The sequence below is a fragment of the Callorhinchus milii genome, unplaced genomic scaffold (genome assembly GCF_018977255.1).
Source record: "Callorhinchus milii isolate IMCB2004 unplaced genomic scaffold, IMCB_Cmil_1.0 Scaffold12, whole genome shotgun sequence".
NCBI classification, from domain to species: Eukaryota; Metazoa; Chordata; class Chondrichthyes; order Chimaeriformes; family Callorhinchidae; genus Callorhinchus; species Callorhinchus milii.
The window spans coordinates 18,635,703-18,655,235 of NW_024704753.1; the positions used below are offsets into that span (position 1 = coordinate 18,635,703).

General features: G+C 46.1%; 1 protein-coding gene across 1 annotated transcript in view; it reads right to left on the minus strand.

Annotated features, from left to right (window-relative positions):
• Positions 1–16,814, minus strand: part of cacna2d2a (calcium channel, voltage-dependent, alpha 2/delta subunit 2a) — a 171,912-nt gene extending 155,098 nt beyond the window's left edge. The window contains exon 1 of the mRNA XM_042339608.1: positions 16,671–16,814. Coding sequence (XP_042195542.1) covers positions 16,671–16,765 — 95 coding nt within the window. The 5' untranslated portion in view covers positions 16,766–16,814. The remainder of the gene's footprint in view (positions 1–16,670) is intronic.
• Between the last annotated feature and the right edge of the window lie 2,719 nt (positions 16,815–19,533).

Genomic DNA, 19,533 nt, shown 5'->3' on the forward strand with positions numbered 1-19,533 from the left:
TGTGGATAGACTTGAAACGTTTTTGACTGTCAGGAGCAGAGAAAGTTAAGATGGTGTCTCGTCTTGTCTTAAGAAGCCGGGTCTAAAGCTGCATTTAAAAGAGAATTTGGGATAAATGCCCGAGAAAGTGCAGGAAAATAATATTTGCAAGTGTGTGGCGGGAAAAACAAGAGGACATCCATCAATTATCCACTGACGTGCACACTGAATTTTCCAATTGAGTGTGTTGGGGAGTGATGATTAGCCGTCTAAAGATAAGAAGAAAACAAGGAAGGTTTTTTTCCTCTTCGCTGCTGGCATTTACGCCTCATTCAACTCAATTGGTTGCCACACAAAGGTAACCGCTACACAGACATGCGCGTTAACTTGTGCCGAGACATCTCCGGGTTTTAGGTTTGGAATTCTTACATTTTCTAATCACATTCAGAGATGATAATATTAATCCTTGCAGTTGATGTAGTGCCTTATCACGTCTTGGAGACGTTTCAAAGATACTCAATCCACCATAGGATCTTTGCTGTCCTACTTTAGAGAGATTTTAAATTCGACACGGCTAACACGGGTGCAAGTCTCTCTGGAATACCTCCACCGCTCAGATCTCGATGTTCAGAGGACGCACCAAAGCGATGATGTGGAAATATTATGACCGCTTGACAATTCTCAGATAAGCCGTGAAGGTACTCGTGCCTGGATGGCAGGCAGTGATGACAAGCAGCGGGTGAGCGAGTTCTGGGATAGATCTCTCTCTGATAAGACATTGTCACAGGCGGTGGAGAAACTCGAAGAAAAGAAAAAAGTGTGAGAAAAAAAAGTCCTAAAACACCAGAGTATTTGTGAATGTTGGGACAAAAGGAATTATCGCTCAGTAACAGCTATACGAAAGCAACTCGAAAATACTCAAGACTCCCAATAATATTTGGAAATACAATAAGAAAAGGGGACAGGAATATTGTACACAAGAGCTGAAGGCAATCACTGTTTTCTGTAGCCATCTGTCTCAATGATAAATCACCCAACTATCTAAGACTCCCTGTCCTTACAGTCACACTGTACCCAATATGAGAGCAACTTCGCTAACTTAACTGCTAATACTGACGGTAATTTCTCTGCAGTGTTAGGATAACTGTACCAAATAGTTATGAGTTCAGTGCCTACAATCTGCACCCAATGTGAGGATAACTATATAAGGATAATAAGAATGATTTTGTGCTTAATAGAGCGTCTCATCACATCGTCGAAACATCTCAAAGCACTTAGCAGGGTTTTACTGAAGAGTGTAGTGACTGGATATTTGTATAATTCTGAATAGTTATGTGCATAATACTAGATTGCCTGATAGCACTGTCAAAAGTCAGTGGAGCAGTGTGTTGAGTATAACTGCCACATTACCCGATATCTATCAATTATCCACTGATGACATATCTCATTTCTGTATAAAATTCCACTTGCAATTGCCTACCGAATACGCAGTTAAAAAAAAAGTAAATCTTCCAAAAGGGCTTTGAGAGGTTTCAATATGTGATAAGATGCTCTATTAAGCACAAGATCATTGTTAAGTTGGGTGGAGTTTGCCGACATCCTTTTCTGACGTGAAAGGTGCTTTATCAAAATGCAAAGATTATTATTATTTAATGTTACTTAAAACCACCGATGCGCTGTATGTGGGAAAGCAGCAGGAGAGTTTGACGAGGGTGCATTTCCGTATAATCTGGATCAACTTCTAATAAACTGAACGCTCATTCAGTGAACAAAGCATGGCGTGAAGCAAGGATACACTGTAAAGTGGATTGACTGTGTATTTTGTGGGCGAAACGCAGCAGCCAGTTGCCCGCAGCAATGTCCCACAAACAGCCGTGGAGTGAGTGACCAATTTTATTGGAGGGATTGTTGGCCTGGACACTGGGGGGAAAAAAAACTCCCTTCTCTTTTCGAATCGGGATCTCTAACAACCACCTGAACCAGGCAGATGGGACCTCGGTTTAACATCTCGTCCGAAGGACAGCGCAAGCTATCACGTACGAAAGCTCTTGAAAGAGGATACGCATGTGGCTTATTTCAATCGATTCTTAGAAAACTGCTCGGCGATGAAGAGCGATAAGTTGACAGAAAAAAAAGAGCCCTTGTTTTTCCCTTCTGTGCAGAAGTCAGTGTACTGTATTTTACTTTCATGTTTCAGAAATAAAGCGAATCAATTGACACACCTCACTGCCTTTATTGCTGTAATATGTGCGGCAGTAATTAACGATAATAATTAGTCTGCAGGTGTTATAAAATGCCCCCATGGGATACAGACCATTAGTGAGATGGATGCCAAGAGTCTACGGGTTAATGCCAGTCATTTTGAGGCAACTTTATGGCTAACTGTACAGAGTTTTTGAACCATTGACCTGCCATGGAATAATAATAATAATAATAATCCCTCTATGGCTGTTTGTGGGACACTGCTGTGCGCAATTGGCTGCTGTCTTTCGTCCACTAAATACACAATCAATTCACTTTACGTGATTATGGCGCTATATCAAATGCAAGGATTATTATTATATTATTACTGTCATGGGGCAGCAATGTGACTCACGATAGATAGAAACTGTGTGCGCTGTTTAAAGATCCCGCTTCACATTTCTTTTTATTCGGGGAAATAAATTCAACTTGGACATTTTCCCTTTTAATAATAATAATAATCCTTGCATTAGATACAGCTCCTCATCATGTCTTCGAGACAACAACAACAAAAGGCATTGATAGAGCGCCTTTCACGTCGGGAGGACGTCCCAAAGCGCTGAACAGTCAGGTGTCGGGGCCCGAGCATGGGGGAGGGTGGTATAGGGGTGAGGGAAGGCAGAGAGACTCAAAGCGCTTGACGGAATATACTGTAAAGTGGATTGACTGTATATTTGTGGGCGAAACGCGGCAGCCAATTGCGCACAGCAGCGTCCCCACAAACACTCAGCCGTGGATTGAGCTCACGACCAAATCCTTATGAAAATTTTGAAACAAATCTTTTGAAACATTCTGGATTTTCCGTACAAGCCAAAAATAATAAGTAGTCGGGAGCCTGGAGAATAGCTGGGCACCACCATCAGGAATCCTGGTAAAACCTTGTGTCGTCGTGTTACCAGCTGCCCACTCCCCTCTCCTGAAGTTGTGGCTCAGGAGTAAATAACGAGTAACACACCATTAATAGGTTTCATAACAATGTGTGCGAACAGGTTTCATTCTCATTATTTACTCCTGAACCGCAATTTGAACCGTCTTCAAACAGTCTGCTCGCTCTTGTGTTTCTCACTTGGTCTAATTATTATCACATCTCTTTTCCCCCCTCCTGTGGAGTGCGGGCAGATTAAAACTGCACCTTGTCAAAGTGTTTCACACAATCTGCTGGAGTGATAAAAAATAAGGATCTGACGCAAGGATAGGAAAGGGAAGGGAAGGCTGGCACTTGCCAAGAGTCTTTTGCTGAAGGGTTTGGGGACTCTCAGGGCAGAAACGCTTCCACCTGATGCTCTTCCAAATGAAAAGAGCTGTGAAGTGGATTAAGTGACCAAATCTGGTTGGAGGTAGTAGTGATAATAATAATAATAATAATCCTTACGTTTGATATAGCGCCCCTTATCACGTCTTCGAGATGTCTCAAAGAGCTTCACGGGATACACTGTGAAGTGAATTGACTGTATATCCTGTGGGCGAAACACGGCAGCCAATTGCGCACGGCAGTTGATGAAGAACCAACGTACATTCTGTATCAACGTACAGGGAACAGTAGGATTAATAACTGGCTCTTGCTTGCGGTGTGCAGAGATGGGGGCCGTAGAATACAGGGGCGGCGTGAGTAATGATTTGGGAGTGGCGCAGTGCAGTGCATTAACAGATGATAAATCATGGTGAAGCCAGACATGTGGTTAGCGCTGACTTCAATGCAATAGCTTTCATGATGAGCTGCGAGAACTGTAGCCTTAATGGAAGAGAAGGATGGATTAATCTTTAAACTGGATTAAAAAAGCCCTCTCTATAGCAATAGACACACCCTCAAAGCTGTTGTTTGGAGTAAGTGGTTTTATATAAAAGGGATCATAAAGAAATGGGACTCCATCAATAATACAGTAGTTACCCAATGGCGCGATATAGCTCTTTACGCCTGTGAATATTTCCTCAGGCTGGAGAAATCATGTTCTCCAGATCCACTGTTGTCCAATAGTTGTGTCAGGTATTGATGGTGAGAGGAGCCAGTAGATAAATGGCCTGACTACCCACGGAGTTTTCACATTTTATTCTTAAATTGGACATTAATTTATTTTTCTTTCTTTCTTCCTACCTTTTCTTCAATCACCACCTTACATTACCCAGTCATGATCAGTCAGTACACGTTCAAATGTACAAACACTGAATCCTACCATTCAGTTATCAATAGGCATGTGATATATATATATATATATGCTGGTGTCATATGCGCAATTGGCTGCCGCATAATACAGTCAATCCACTTTACAGTGTATTCTGTGAAGCACTTTGAGACATCTCAACGACGTGATAATGCGCTATATCAAATGCAAGGATTATTATTATTATTATATCACACTGCAAGCTCAGTTTCGGAGTGCACTAAAGTATAATGATAATGTGTTATATTTATTCAATACGGAGCAATTTCATCTTAAGAATTACTGTGACTGTTTCAATAGATTTTCATGTGGTTCACTGAACGAGTGGAATTTTAAGCGTACACAAGATTGTTGGGTCAATACTTGCCAAGTAACGATGCTTATTGTGTTGGAAATCAGGGCATTAGATTATGGCCCTGAATCCTTTCTGTCCAGGAAAACTTTGAAATTGCAACCGATGCATTTATTAGCACAACAGAATCTACTGATGGTTAGATTTGTTGGGTATGACAACAATAATCCTTGCATCTGACATAGCGCCTTTCACGTCGGGAGGACGTCTCAAAGCCCTTCACAGTGTAGCGAGTATTTTGAAGGCGAAAGTAGAGTAGGCACATTAGTACGTCAAACACAGGTAAATAGAAAGTGACAACAATGGATGGTGTGTTGTGCTATTTCATCAACATTTGGTTGATAAATGTTGGTGAATATAGTGGTTTTTTTTTACTTTCAGGAAGAGATCAATCACTTGAGAGTGAAACTGTGTGGCAGTTTCATTATTCCCCATTCTATATCAATTTAAGCAACATTAATTTTTAAAGTACACTGTTAGTTTGACAGGGATTGCTTTGACAGAAAGGAATGTAATGGGTCAGGCCAAATTCCCCTCAAACCTCCCGATACTGTAACTGTTGCGTTTCCCTTTAATTGCCTTTAATCGGCTAAATTGAGAGCAAATCCACCGATCTACATTGATCCCCAAATACTGCCTTCAGCGGCGAATTAGGGAACTAGAATGAAAATTTAAAGCGTCGACACTCCTTTGAGCGCAGAGGCTTCTACGGCATTGCAAATTCCTTTAGCAGACAATGTGTGGGAATAAAATGCAATTACCTCTTTTGCGCACAGCACATTGTCAGCATTGTTACGTCCGCAGCGGAATATGATGGTCAGGGAAGGAGAGTAGTCTTGTTCAATGTTATCACACGGCAAGTCATAACTTCTGCACAATACGCTGGGATTTGTATACAGTGGCTAGCTACCCGAGGGACTGCTTTTGATTAACCGTAATAGAAAGATGGATGATTTATGATAGAAGATAGAGTGTCTGTCTGTACACAGGGGGATTCTCGTTTAATTAAAGAGGTGATATTTTGTCTTATTTGAAACGCGAGCATTTTAAGGGAATCGTGTCCGCAGCATTTTGTTTTATTGGAAACGCAAACATGAGAGCAGCCGTAACGTGGACAGCATAATATTGACAATGCAAAAATAATAAGAAGAGTAATAATCCTTGCATTTGATATCACGTCTTCGAGACGTCTCAAAGCGCATCGTGGAATACATCGTTTGTGTTTCGGCACATGTGCATCCAAAAGCCAACAAGTGAATCTGGGCACATGACATAATAATAACCCTTGCAATTGATAAAGGACTTTTCACGTCTTCGAGACCTCTCAAAGGGCTTCAAACGTTCTGATTGGGAGGCGCACTCCAGCAGCCAACTTGGCTTCTCCAATCCTGACAACTCGCCATCACCATCTATTGTTTTATCTTTTTTACCCTGGCGGCCTTTAATCCAGTAAAAAAAAATATCTTTGGGATCGCTCAACAGACCTGAAGCACTGCAGATCTGAGGTACCATCAGTTAGTGCGGTATCTTGGAAAGCAGATCGTGGTAACAGGAACTTTCTGTGAGTGTAGATAACCTTCACACAGTGTAAAGATGCCTTGGTCTCAAAGCCGGATTAATGACTCATGTTTGCGTTGACTTTAAAGAATTCCACTGTGAGGTATGTATGTCCTGACGTGCGTGTGGTGTGTGTGTGTGTGTGTGTGTGTGTGGGTGTACTTCTAAGGAAAGGTGTCCACAGCAGACAAAAAAAATAAAGGAAGACATGCACTTTTCTCTCTCTAACCATTTGGAAATGTAATTTCCTTGTACATTTCATTCGGTATAAAATCCCAGTCATCCATCCAAGCGCTCTGGGACGCTACCCAGCGTGAGGGGGTGCCATGTAAATGCAAGTTGCTGTTGTTCTTTTTGGTCCAAGTTTTGAAGCCACAGAGCTGTTTTTCCCCCGTGAACAGCATCTTTTTCCTGCGTTATTGATCCTGACAGCGGAATGTTCTTGGGCCCAGAGCGAGAGGAACCATTTTCACGCTAATAAATTGTGTATTGTACGTACGTCACAGATCTAGGTCGGTGACATTTCCTTTTCCCCACATTATATTCCTCAGAGACATTGGTCTCAAAGTCGGATTATCGACCTTCTCTCGAATCTCCTCTTGCTTCAGAATGATCTGTGTCCATCTAGATGTTGAATTCCTCCTGGAGTTCTGCACTCGCTCTGTCTCTCACAGATGACACGAAGCCAACTCCAAATCCACCCAGTCCTCACTCTCTCTATCACTCTCTCTCTCTCTCTCTCCCTCTCTTGTCTGGTGGCCTTTGGTGGGGTGTGTTTTTGTTCTTCTCTTGAAACCAATCCCTCATCCTACTACAAATCCTCCCGAAAAGTGAGCGTATGAATCATTTATGTAGTTGGGGGGAGGAGCTGCACACACACACACACTCATACACACACTGTGGACAGCAACAATTCCAATCAAATGGTTAAACTCTTAACAATTCTGCTAACCACTCCAAAATAGACTGTGATGCAAAGCAGTCAGACCAAGTGGCTGTAGTACCGTATACATAGCTTTGCATTTACAGTATTTATAGAGGACAATTACTATGTATTTCAGCAGTTCTCTATTGGCTGAGAATTTGTCGACAGAAATTTGTGGCTGTGATGGGCAGATCACTGAATGCAAGGGCAGCTTCCACTTTTCATACTGAATAATTTATTTGCAGAGAAAAGCTGATAATATTATCATACGCCATCATTATAACCTTTCAGCTCATGCCACCAGCTTTAATCCTACACCCTAGTGCCCCTTTGGTCCATTCAAAATTTTCAAGACTGAGGTGAAGAGATATTTGTTAGGTCAGGATATCAAGGGACATGGGGCACGGGCGGAATTGGCACGAGGTACAGATCAGCCAGGATCTTATAGAATGGCGGAACAGGCTCAAGGGTCTGAATGGCCTCCTCCTGCTCCTATGTTCCATAGCAACAAACACAGGAAGACATTGCACCTTCAGTTCTATCCTCATGTCATCATCGGCAGTGTCGGCAAATGTGACACTACCTCCAAGAGATTGTGTTTAATTGTAATATCGGAACGTCAGTGGGAATCCTGTGGCATATATTTTTGTCTTTATTTAAACCTCAGGTAGCATCCTGCAACCGCTGTTCTATTTCTATTGAATGCCAAGAAACCCAGAGTCCCTGTCAACCCTTTTCAATCAGGAGAGAAACCGCGGTCATTGTCACAGGCTGGTGAGCAGCGCAACATCCTTGCAAATTAAGTGGGAGTATATGGAGATTTGCTAATCCTCGTTCTCGAGTAGAGTGAGAGAAACAGTACGAGGACACTCTCTCTGATTACCTGACTGCCTATTAAATTCTGCTGAATCCACGCTGGCAGGTGGGATAATAATTATAATAATAATAATAATCCTTGCATTTGATAATAGCGCCTTATCGTGTCTTGGAATAAAACGAAAGCAACAAACTGTCGCCTCCCCATCATCCCCCCCACCCCACACCCCACCCCCGGCAACCTTTTTACAGCACTTTACGGCAATTCTACAATATCATGGCGACGTTCCAAAAATAAGTCACAACCAGCACGGTCTAAACGGACAGAGCGCGAAAGTGAACGCAATAATCCCGAGTCCGTGTTTTGGGGGAGACTCGCGGCTGCGATGTTCTGCTGCACGTTTAACAACGACACAAACCGCTATCTACCCCTGTCCACGAGTCGGGACAAAAAAGAAGAAAAACAACAACACGAGGCGCCGTCTTGAGGCTGGGCGTCGAGTCATTTACTCTGAGAGACCCGATCCGGACAGAATTTGTAATACTCGTACAAAAGCTTACCTTGCGCAACACACGCGGAATCGGATAACCAGCGATGATAGAATGCAGAGCTGCCGTCTAACCCGGGATGGTCCAACTGGTGGCCTCAACCCCTCCCTCTATTTCATCTGGCCCACTCGCGCCCTCCATCACCCGTAAAAATGTTACGTTATCTTTCTGGAAAGGGCAACGCTAAGATATTGCTTGTGAGGCCCCCACGGACGTTTCTGAGATAGGGCGTCCGAACCCTCGGCAGCCAAAGGGTCGGGCCAACCTGGATTTGTAGGATATTGGTTGACGAGTTTACAATTTCTTGATGAATGCAGGTAACCTTACGCACTGAAGAAGAAGAAAAAAAAAGAGGGAAATGAACTGAAAGGGTTACTGTGGAAATCAGCCCACCATCGGGACATTGATTTGGTTGGAAAGCTTGGGTGTAAAATGGCACCAGAAATCAATGCATTAATGCTAAAGAGAGTTTCTGTCTCCGTTAATTAACAAAAAAAAACGACCTGATGCTGAAGGAACCGCACAAAACAGTAAGGCTTGTAAATGGAACTTAGCAGTGAGTAGGAACTCGGTCGTTAATCGCTTGGCAGATCACTTTCCGGGATAATAATCCCCCCTTCCCCCAACAACCAACCACCAAATATAATAATTTGGTCACTCAATCCACGGCTGTTTGTGGGGACGCTGCTGTGCGCGAATGGCTGCCGCGTTTCGCCCACAAAACGCACAGTGTATCCACTTTACAGCGTGTCCTGTGAAGCGCTTTGAGACGTCTCGAAGGCGTGATCGGGCGCTGTGTCAAACACAAGGACGATGGCTCGGCTGCAGAGCGTCTCAGAACGATTACTCTCGTCACCCGATTCATTTACTCTCTTTTGCAAGGACTCCAGCATTTGAACCTGTAAACTGGAACAGCTCATCGTGCGCTCTTACCCCATAAAAATTTTACCCTGCAAAATTTATGATCGCGTTTGTAAGACAGCGTGAGTCTTGTGGTGGAGTAAGTCCTTTAGAATGAACATCTACACTGTTATCTGACCACGATGCACAGTATGTATGCACATGGTAACGCCATTCATGAACCTGATATTGTAGCACAACCCACAGATAAATTCGGGCTGCGCTGGTACGTAAAAATGTCAAAACGTTCAGTGAGTAAAATAAAAGGCATAACATTTTTATCAGGACTGATTTTTTTGGGTAAAAAAGAGAGATGGTAAGATATTGATACTGAGCCTAAGAGGAATGTCAGACTGTCAGTGTCAAGCTCTCCGAGACACTGCCCTGCCTGAACCTGCGCGATAGAAACGCGAGTTGTTGTTGTTGTTGTTGATGATTAGGGAGGAGGAGGCACTGATCAACTAATGTAAGACGGCCAAGGGGAGGCAGTGAGCCACAGTGGCAGTCAGGTAGGGCGGTTTAGCCATCTCAGCGGGGTAGTTAGTTCGTCTCTGTGCTATCAGCGGTCAGAAACCGGCTGAAGGAGGTGGGTCTGAAGATCGAAATGTTGAGAGGTGAGCATAGGAACAGGAGGAGGCCATTCAGCCCCTCGAGCCTGCTCTGCCATTCTATAAGATCATGGCTGATCTGTAGCTCAACTCCAATTGCCCTCCCTCGCCCCGTATCCCATTGACACCCTGACCTCGCAGACATCTATCCACCTCCGTCTTGAACATTTGAATGGATCCAATACGGACGGCTTAGTGGCAATGATGTGGGCAGGAAGGGAAGGTTAAATGGAGACTGGGCCCTCGTGTGAGAAAATAGACTGGTCAGGAGTTGGTTTTATTCTTAAAAGTGGAGGAATACAGCTCAGGAGAGGAGAGGATGGTTATGTCAGTGATCATGTGGCCTGGGAAGAGGTAACGGTGGGAAGGAGGAGAATGTTTTGTCATAAGGTAAGGAACAAATAGGAAGCTTCACACAACCACAGCGTGTCGTGTGATGGGGTGGGACTTGAAGACCTGATCAGAGAGGCAGAAAGAGGGAGGGGGGGGTGTAGAGGAAAGGGAAGCTGCTGAGTGAGGGAGGGAGTGAGGGAGGGATGGTGGGAGTGTGGAAGGGAGGGAGTCCCATGGAAACCCATGAACCTCATACACTTTGAACCAGAAGTGAGAATGCTGGAGGGAAGTTAAAGAGAGAGAGAGAAAGAGAGAGACGATTAGCACTATTCTTGTGTTTTACTGTCCCCATTCCAACAGAAACGTTCTTTTTTGTTAAAGTGAGCCATGCCACTGTTCATTTGTGATTGATTCCTCACACTAGACTAGAATATCGTCACCGTGTTTCACTGCAGAAACACAGCCTTCTGTTACACTGCAACTCTCTGATTATCTGTTATCAATGTCCCTTTGATTCCCTTCCTCATTACGTCGCAGTTCCTGCAATTCACTAGTTTTGGTCCAACACAACATGGTCTCTATACTTCACCCACAAAAAATATACAGTCACTTTAGTAAAATTCACTTCACAGTGTATCCTGCGAAGTGCTTCGAGACGTCTCGAAGACCTGATAAGGCGTTGCTTCAAATGCCAGGATTATTATTTATTTCTCCATTGACAACACCTCTCGTTACCCGCCCCACTTGTCCCATCGATCCACATGCCCTCACCAAAACCCTCCATTGATTGCGTTCACCGTGTGGGTCCTTACATCCCCCTCCGCCCTCCGCCCTCCTCACCCTCGGAGAAACACAATCTCAAACACGAACACAAGCAGATTAAGCGTAACGATCAGAATTACCCTCCCCTCGCCCTCGCTCAAATCACTTGCTTGGGGAGGGGGGGGGGGGGGTAAATGCAAACAATCTCCTCCTCGATACTGTTCGTTACTCGGCTACTCGTGTTTTCAGTTCAGCGTTTTGTGCGTGTTCTCGTTTTATTTAGCATTCGCTGCTCAACCGTCGGGAGGATCTATAATTAGTGTGACATTTACTGGCAGAAGAGTTAGTATCTCCCCGAAAAATTTGCTGGGGTGGGGGGCGGGTGGGGGGGTAGATTTATTAAGTGGTGCAATTCAACATGAAAAGCAACGAAAGGACGAAGGCTGAGTGCTGACTATTTAACCAATTGGAGACCGTAGGCCACCTTACGGTATTTTCTTTTTCTGATCCCCATTTATTCTGCCCACAAAATATACATTCATTTCACTTTGCTCCATATTGCGCTTTGAGACGTCTCCGAGACGTTTGAGACGTCAAATGCAAGTATTATTATTATTATTGTAATTATTATTTTAAAAAGCAGCCAAGACAGGTCAAATATTCCTGGCTCCCTACCAAGCCGTTGCTCTTTTTTCCTAACCTTTTTTTCTCTCTCACACACATACACGCACACGCGCGCGCACGAGATGCAGTCAATAATTAGAAATAGAGGCATACACATTTCAAAACGCTTCACAACAGCTCCTGACGCAGGGAAGAGAGAGAGAGGGAGAGAGAAACAGACCTCAGAACCCAGTCTGAAGACGCTGAGCGAGAGAGACGAGGCGTTTTAGCTTTGATGATCAGTGGGTTTTTTTTTAGGGCTTTTTAAGGTGAGTAACTGCAGTCCCCAACCCCAACTTCGGGAAAGAAAATGGGTGGATATTGGGGTTTGGGTCGAGTTGGGCGGTACTTGAACCCGGATTCACTGCGGTAATCCAGGTACAAGTTCACAAACCGAAGGGGAAAGTGAGATAAATTCAGCGAGAGAAAAAACAGCTACTAATCAATGTGTGTCGCACATCGACACAGACCACACATTGGCACACATACACTGACACACACACAGATTGACACACACACACACATTGACACACACACACACACATTGACACACACACACATACACACACATTGACACACACATTGACACACACACACATCGACGCACACACACACTGACACACACACACACATTGACACACACACAAACGCTGGTTATCTCACACATAAATTCATCCAGAAAAACACAACGGGTACCAATCCGTGTGTCCTTCGTGCCACAATCCCTGGCACCAGAAACCGTACAGAGATGAAAGATCAGGTTTCCTTCCTTCACACAACTCCCAAATATCGAGAGATACCGAGAGAGATACATAGAGAGAAACATAGAGATACATAGAGAAAAACATAGAGATACATAGAGAAAAACATAAGAGAAAAACATAAAGAGAGATACATAGAGATACATAGAGAAAAACATAGAGATACATAGAGAAAAACATAAGAGAAAAACATAAATAGAGAGATACATAGAGATACGTAGAGAAAAACATAGAGATACATAGAGAGAAACATAGAGATACATAGAGAGAAACATAGAGATACATAGAGAAAAACATAAGAGAAGAACATAAACAGAGAGATACATAGAGAAAAACATAGAGAGAAACATAAGAGAAAAACAGAAGCAGAGAGAGAAACATAGAGAGAAACATAAGAGAAAAACCGAAACATAGAGAAATACATAGACAGAAACAGAGAGAGAAAAACATAGAGAGAGGTACATATAATAATAATCCTTGCATTTGATATCGCGTTTTTCACGGCTTCGAGACGTCTCAAAGGGCTTCACAGAATATGCTGTAAAGTGAACTGACTGTACATTTGTGCGCGAATGTATAGATAGAGACACAATGTGGCTGGGAATTTGGACAAATTTTTTACTCGGGTCGAACACCGTTTCTGTTGGTATACAAAGGAGACTGCTTTCTGCTTGTCATGCAAATTCAGTTCCAAATTCCCATCCTATTCCGCGCCGAAAAAAAACCGAGGTTACATGATTGATTCCCTGCTGTGGTAGCCGATGGCACTAAATCTCAAACAGGAACGTTTGAATGAATGAATCCGGCACAATCCCTTCCTGAAGTTCCTAATGTGAGAAAGTCATACCGAGAGAAAGGGACAGAGAGAGAGAGACACACACACGCGCACACGCACACGCACACAGACACAGAGAGGTAGAAAGAGAGAGACACACATACACACAGAGAGACTCAAGGGAGAGACACAGAGAGAGAGAGAGAGAGAGACAAACGCACGCACACACACAGACGGAAAGAGAGACACATACACAGAGACAGACACAGACATAGATAGAAAGAGAGACAGCGACACACACACACACACACAGAGACTCAGTGAGAGACAGAGAGAGAGACACACACACAGAGAGATTCAGAGAGAGACACACACACACACACACAGACTCAGAGAGAGAGACAGAGAGAGCGACACACACACACAGAGAGATATAGAGACACACACACACAGAAAGAGAGACACAGAGGAAGAGAGAGAGAGAGAGAGAAGTCAGAGAGAGAGACAAGAGATAGAGAGAGAGAGATTCAGGGAAAATGCAAAGCCGGGGTCCGTGGAGGAAACAGGCAATTCTATATTTATCCACAGTGTTTTTTTTTTGGAAGGATGATTTATTAAGATGTGCAATTCAACACAAAAAGGAACCAAAGGCAAAAACATAGTCAGTTCCCATTCCGAACACAGATCCCTTTTGCTCCGTGGAATTGAGTATTCACATCCTCTGTCTCTCTCTCAACTAACTGCCTTCACACACACACACACTGATACACACACACACACACGCACCCACATATACACACACTCACACACCCACACACACACTGACACACACAAACACATCTATTTACACACTGACACACCCACACTCTCACAAACACATGTACACACACACTGACACACACGCAGATACACACACAAATACATCCATATACACACACAAACACACACACACACACACATACATACACACATACATACGTACACAAATACTTCCCCAACCAACCGCTCTCTCTGATGAGAGCAACGCTCCTCACTAAACCTCAACCCCTTTCCCCAACGTTTGACTCAAGATTTGTTGCCGTCGCTGCTCTCTCCCAATCTCCCTCCCACCCTCCACCCTCCACACTCCACACTCCAACTGTTTTCATGGTATCTCACACATTGACACACACAAACGCACTTAAACAAACACACACACAGATACGCACACACACTTAGACAAACACACAGACATACACAGACACACACATATAGACAGATTAACACATAGACACACATTGACACACACAGAGACACATCACAGAGACGCACACAGACAGACACACACAGACATACCGACACACACACACGGTGTTCGACGGAGCGCAAAAAGATACCCTGGTGGGGGGGACGGGGGGGGACGGGGGGGGGGTGGGAGATATCACGATAACGCAGAGACCCGGGAACGTTCGTAACGAATGGTGTGGGAGGGGGCAAAGCACACCCAGGAGAGCAAACTCTCTCAATTCATTTCAAACACGTTAAAACACGAGGGATTCTCGGAGTGGTTGCCTGGTGGGGTGACCCGCCTCACCCTAAAAAGACTCACAGGCTCACCCTAAACAAAACACCCTAAAAAAAACCCTGAAACACACACACACACACTCTGAACCGCCAAAACACACCCAGAAACCTGAAGAAATAACAATAAAAACTCTTTCCTTCCCTCTCGGATGATGCCTATTATTTCGCCCACAGTCAATTCACTTTACAGTATATTCTGTGAAGCCCTTTGAGACGCGATCTCAGGGCCTGTATTAAATGCAAAGATTATTATTATTATTATTAATAATGATATGTTTATCAGAGGCTGGTACCCAAACCTACCACAGCAGCTTTGGCAAAACTGGCCCACCTGCCTGAGTTAGGGGGGAGAGAGAGCGTTACACACTCCAAAGCCCATATACACACATATATATATTTATAATAAATGATAATAATAATCCTCGCATTTGATATAGCGCTTTTCACGTCTTCTGGACGTCCCAAAGCGCTTCACAGAATATACTGTAAAGTGAATTGACTGTATATGTATATATACACACACACACACATATATATATATTTATTGGAAGCTGCCAACTTATCTCATAAATTAGCTAGCCCACTTCGCTAGCCACAATTACAAATAATCATTCGGTCGCTTCAACCCGCGGCTGTTTGTGGGCAGACGCTGCTGTGCGCTAATCGGCTGCCGGGTTTCGCCCACAAAATACACAGTCAATGGACTTCACAGCATATCCCGTGAAGCGCTTTGAGACGTCTCGAAGACGTGATGAGGCGCTGTGTCAATTGCAAGGATTATTATTATTATTATTATTATTATTATTATTAACTCCCTGCCCTCGTGCTCGGGGCTGGGGGTTGGGTGGACAAGGTCACTCACTCCACTTCTATAATAATAATAATAATAATAATAATCCTTGCATTTGATACAGCGCCTTATCACGTCTTCTCCGTTACAGTGCTGTGCCAACCTGCAACACAGAGAGAGAGAGAGAGAGAGAGAGAGATGGAAAGAGACAGTGATACAGAGAGAGAGAGAGATGGGAGACAGAGAGAGAGAGAGACAGAGTGAGAGAGAGACAGAAAGAGTGAGAGATGGAGATGGAGAGATAGAAAGAGATGGAGAGTCACAGATACACGGAGAGAGAGATAGAGAGACAGGTACAGAACGAGAGGGGGAGAGAGAGAGAGAGATGGAGAAACAGAAACAGAGAGAGAGGAAGAAAGAGATACAGGTACAGACAGAGAGAAAGAGAGTGAGATGGAGAGACAGAGAGAGACAGATACAGACAGACAGAGAGAGAGAGAGATGGAGTTGAGCTCTGGGTTCAGTCACAAAGCTGATGGGACCACAATCCCCTCAAAACAGAAAGCCCCCTCTCCCTCTCCATCTCTCTCCCTCTCTCCATCCCTCTCTCCCTCCCTCTCCATCTCTCTCCCTCTCTCCATCCCTCTCTCCCTCCCTCTCCATCTCTCTCCCTCTCTCCATCCCTCCTCTCCCTCTCCATCTCTCTCCCTCTCTCCATCCCTCTCTCCCTCCCTCTCCATCTCTCTCCCTCTCTCCATCCCTCCTCTCCCTCCCTTCCTCCCTCTCCCCATCCCTCCTCTCCCCCTCCTCCCCCTCTCCCTCCCCCCCTCTCCCTCTCCCCCCCTCTCCCTCTCCCTCCCTCTCCCTCTCCCCCCCTCCCTCTCCCCCCCTCTCCCTCTCCCTCTCCCCCTCTCCCCCTCCGGTGCTGTGCACTTACGTGTAGTTGGAGGGGAAGCTGTAGGAGGCGACGAGGCTGAGGAGCAGCAGTTGAGGCAAAGCCACAGAGATCGCACCGGGCGATGCCGTCGCCATTTTACGCACTGGAGACTGAGAGAGAGAGAGGAGAGAGAGGGGGAGAGGGGGAAGGAGAGAGGAGAGAGAGGAGAGAGAGAGAGAGAGAGAGGGCTCTCATCCACCACCGACAGCAGCAGCACAGGGAGCGCGCGGCGCGCCCCCGACCTGTCCACAGGGGGAGGGGAGAGGAGGGGGTGTCGTGCGCTCTCACTCACTCACTCACTCACTTATCCACCCCCACACTGTGCGCCCCCGTGTGTGGGTGTGTGTGTCTGGTGGGGGGGTGGGGGGGGATGATGGGAGGGTAGGGGGTGGGGGGGTGATGGGGGTGTAGGGGGTGGGGTGGGGGGGATGAAGGGGAGCTAGGGGTGGGGGGATGGTAGGGGGTGGAGGGGTGGGGGTGATGGAGGGGGGGTAGGGGGGATGATGGGGGGGTAGGGGCTGGGGTGGGGGGGTTGGGGGTGATGGTGGGGGGTAGGGGGGATGATGGGGGGGTAGGGGGGATGATGGGGGGGTAGGGGCTGGGGTGGGGGGTTGGGGGTGATGGTGGGGGGGTAGGGGGGATGATGGGGGGTAGGGGGGATGATGGGGGGGTAGGGGCTGGGGTGGGGGGGTTGGGGGTGATGGTGGGGGGGTAGGGGGGATGATGGGGGGGTAGGGGCTGGGGTGGGGGTGTGGGGGGTGATGATGGGGGGGTGGGGGTGATGATGGGGGGGTAGGGGCTGGGGGAGTAGGGGCTGGGGTGGGGGGTGTAGAAGGGGATGAGAATGAGAGAGAGAAGGAATGAGAACAGAGAGAGGAGATAAACCAAAGGTAAACTCCGCGGAATGTGAGAGGCCCCGAGGCCGAGCCGAGGCCGTGGGGGGGAGTCAGCAAAGTGACTGAGATCCTCGTGTAGGACAATAATAACAATAATAATAACAGTATGAATCCCGGCATTTGACACAGCGCCTGACCACGTCTTCGAGACGTCTCAAAGCGCTTCGCGGGCTACGCCGTAGCGTGTGGTGACCGCGTGTTTTTGTGGGCGGAGAGATGCAGGAAAGACGGGAACGCCTGTTCGCGGGACGCTGAGGCCGTGCAATCCGCTGCCCGCCGCGTTTCACCCGCGGATCGGACAGACGATTCACTTTGAGCCGTCTCGCACGTCGGGACCAGGGGCAGGAGGAGGCCATTCCGCCCCTCGAGCCTGCGCCCCGCCATTCAGCAAGATCACGGCCGATCTATTCTAACCCCACCTCCCCGCCTTACCCCCATACCCCTCAATCCCTTGATCCACGAGGGGAAAAAAAGGAAACCGAAGACGCGATAAGGCGCTGTGTCAAATGCTGGGAATATTATTATTGTCGTTATTATTATTATCGGAAGGTTAAAGCCATCCCAACATAAATTGAGGGCGTTAAGAGGAAGCTCGTTAATGTAGTGCGCGACTGCTTCTTGACTCAGCGACTCAGGAAGTCCACAGGGGGCAACTCTTCTCCGAGACTTGGTTCTTACTGTAAATGGATACGCGCGCTTATTGCTTTCTACTGTCCTTAATTGATGAGTGATGGCCCCGTCGGTGCTCTGACTGAAGAAATGCGCTGGGATGCAATCACGGCAATCCGTTGCGAACGTGACCCCGCCAGCAAACGGTTAGCGCGTTTTGTTCGTAACCTCCCGTTCCCGACAGCACCTGGAGAGTAAACAGCCCGTGACCCTGTGGAGTAAAAATAACAGCAGTGATCCTTGCATTCGATACCTCTTCGAGACGCCTCAAAGCGCTTCACAGGATACAGCGGAAGGTGAATCGACTGCCTGTATTTTGTGGGCGAAACGCGGCCGCCAATTGCGCCCCCAGCGACGTCCCCACGAACAGCCGGGGATTGAAGGGACCGGCATTTTATAGATAGGCGGGAACACAGGCATCGATGGATTGGGAGAAGTGGGAGGGAAATAGGATTAAAAGGAATAAGAGTTGGCGCGAGCTCATCAAATAGCGCTTTGATGAGATGAACGACCTGTAACTTGTTCCGATTGAGTCACATTCCTTTTTTTTCCTCTCCCCCCCCCTCCAAAAAAAAAAATGACCGAACTGGTGCCCGAGGGCTGGTCGTTGGGATATTATTGACTTGAATTTTTATGGAAGGCGCCTGATACGGTGAAATGCGCGAGACCGACAGACGATTGAAGCTCGTGAACTGAATGGCAACTTGACAACTGCCGGCTGAGCAAGAGGAAGGAAAGAGGAAGGCGAAAAAAAAAGGAAGGAAGGAAAGCTCCATCTGGTGGCGAACAACAAACAGAATTCCACCCCGTTCTGTTATAATATAATAATAATAATAATAATAAACCTTGCATTTGATATAGCGCTTTTCACGTCGGGAGGACGTCCCAAAGCGCTTCAAATACACACGTAATGTGATATAATAATCCTCGCGTTCGGTACGGCGCCTCATCACGTCTTCGAGACGTCTCAAAGCGCTTCACGGGCCACGCTGTAAAAGCGCGTGTTTTTGTGGGCGCGAAACGCTCACCGTATTTAATGTCGTGTCATTGAGAACTGCAGAAGATCTGAACTCATTTCAGTTTAAATAAATACGAGGTACAGCGCCTTGCAACGGGAACAGCAAATGCGCAAAATGAAGGTGGGTCTGTTTGCCGGAGGCGGAAAGGAAAGAAAACGATAAATAGTGACAATTTATTTGGATTTGGGGGTTTCGATCGCGCTAACGGCAACGGTGATCAAATACCCGCGCTGTGTATCAGGTGTGTTTGACCGGTCAGCTGATAGTACTCTTGCCTCT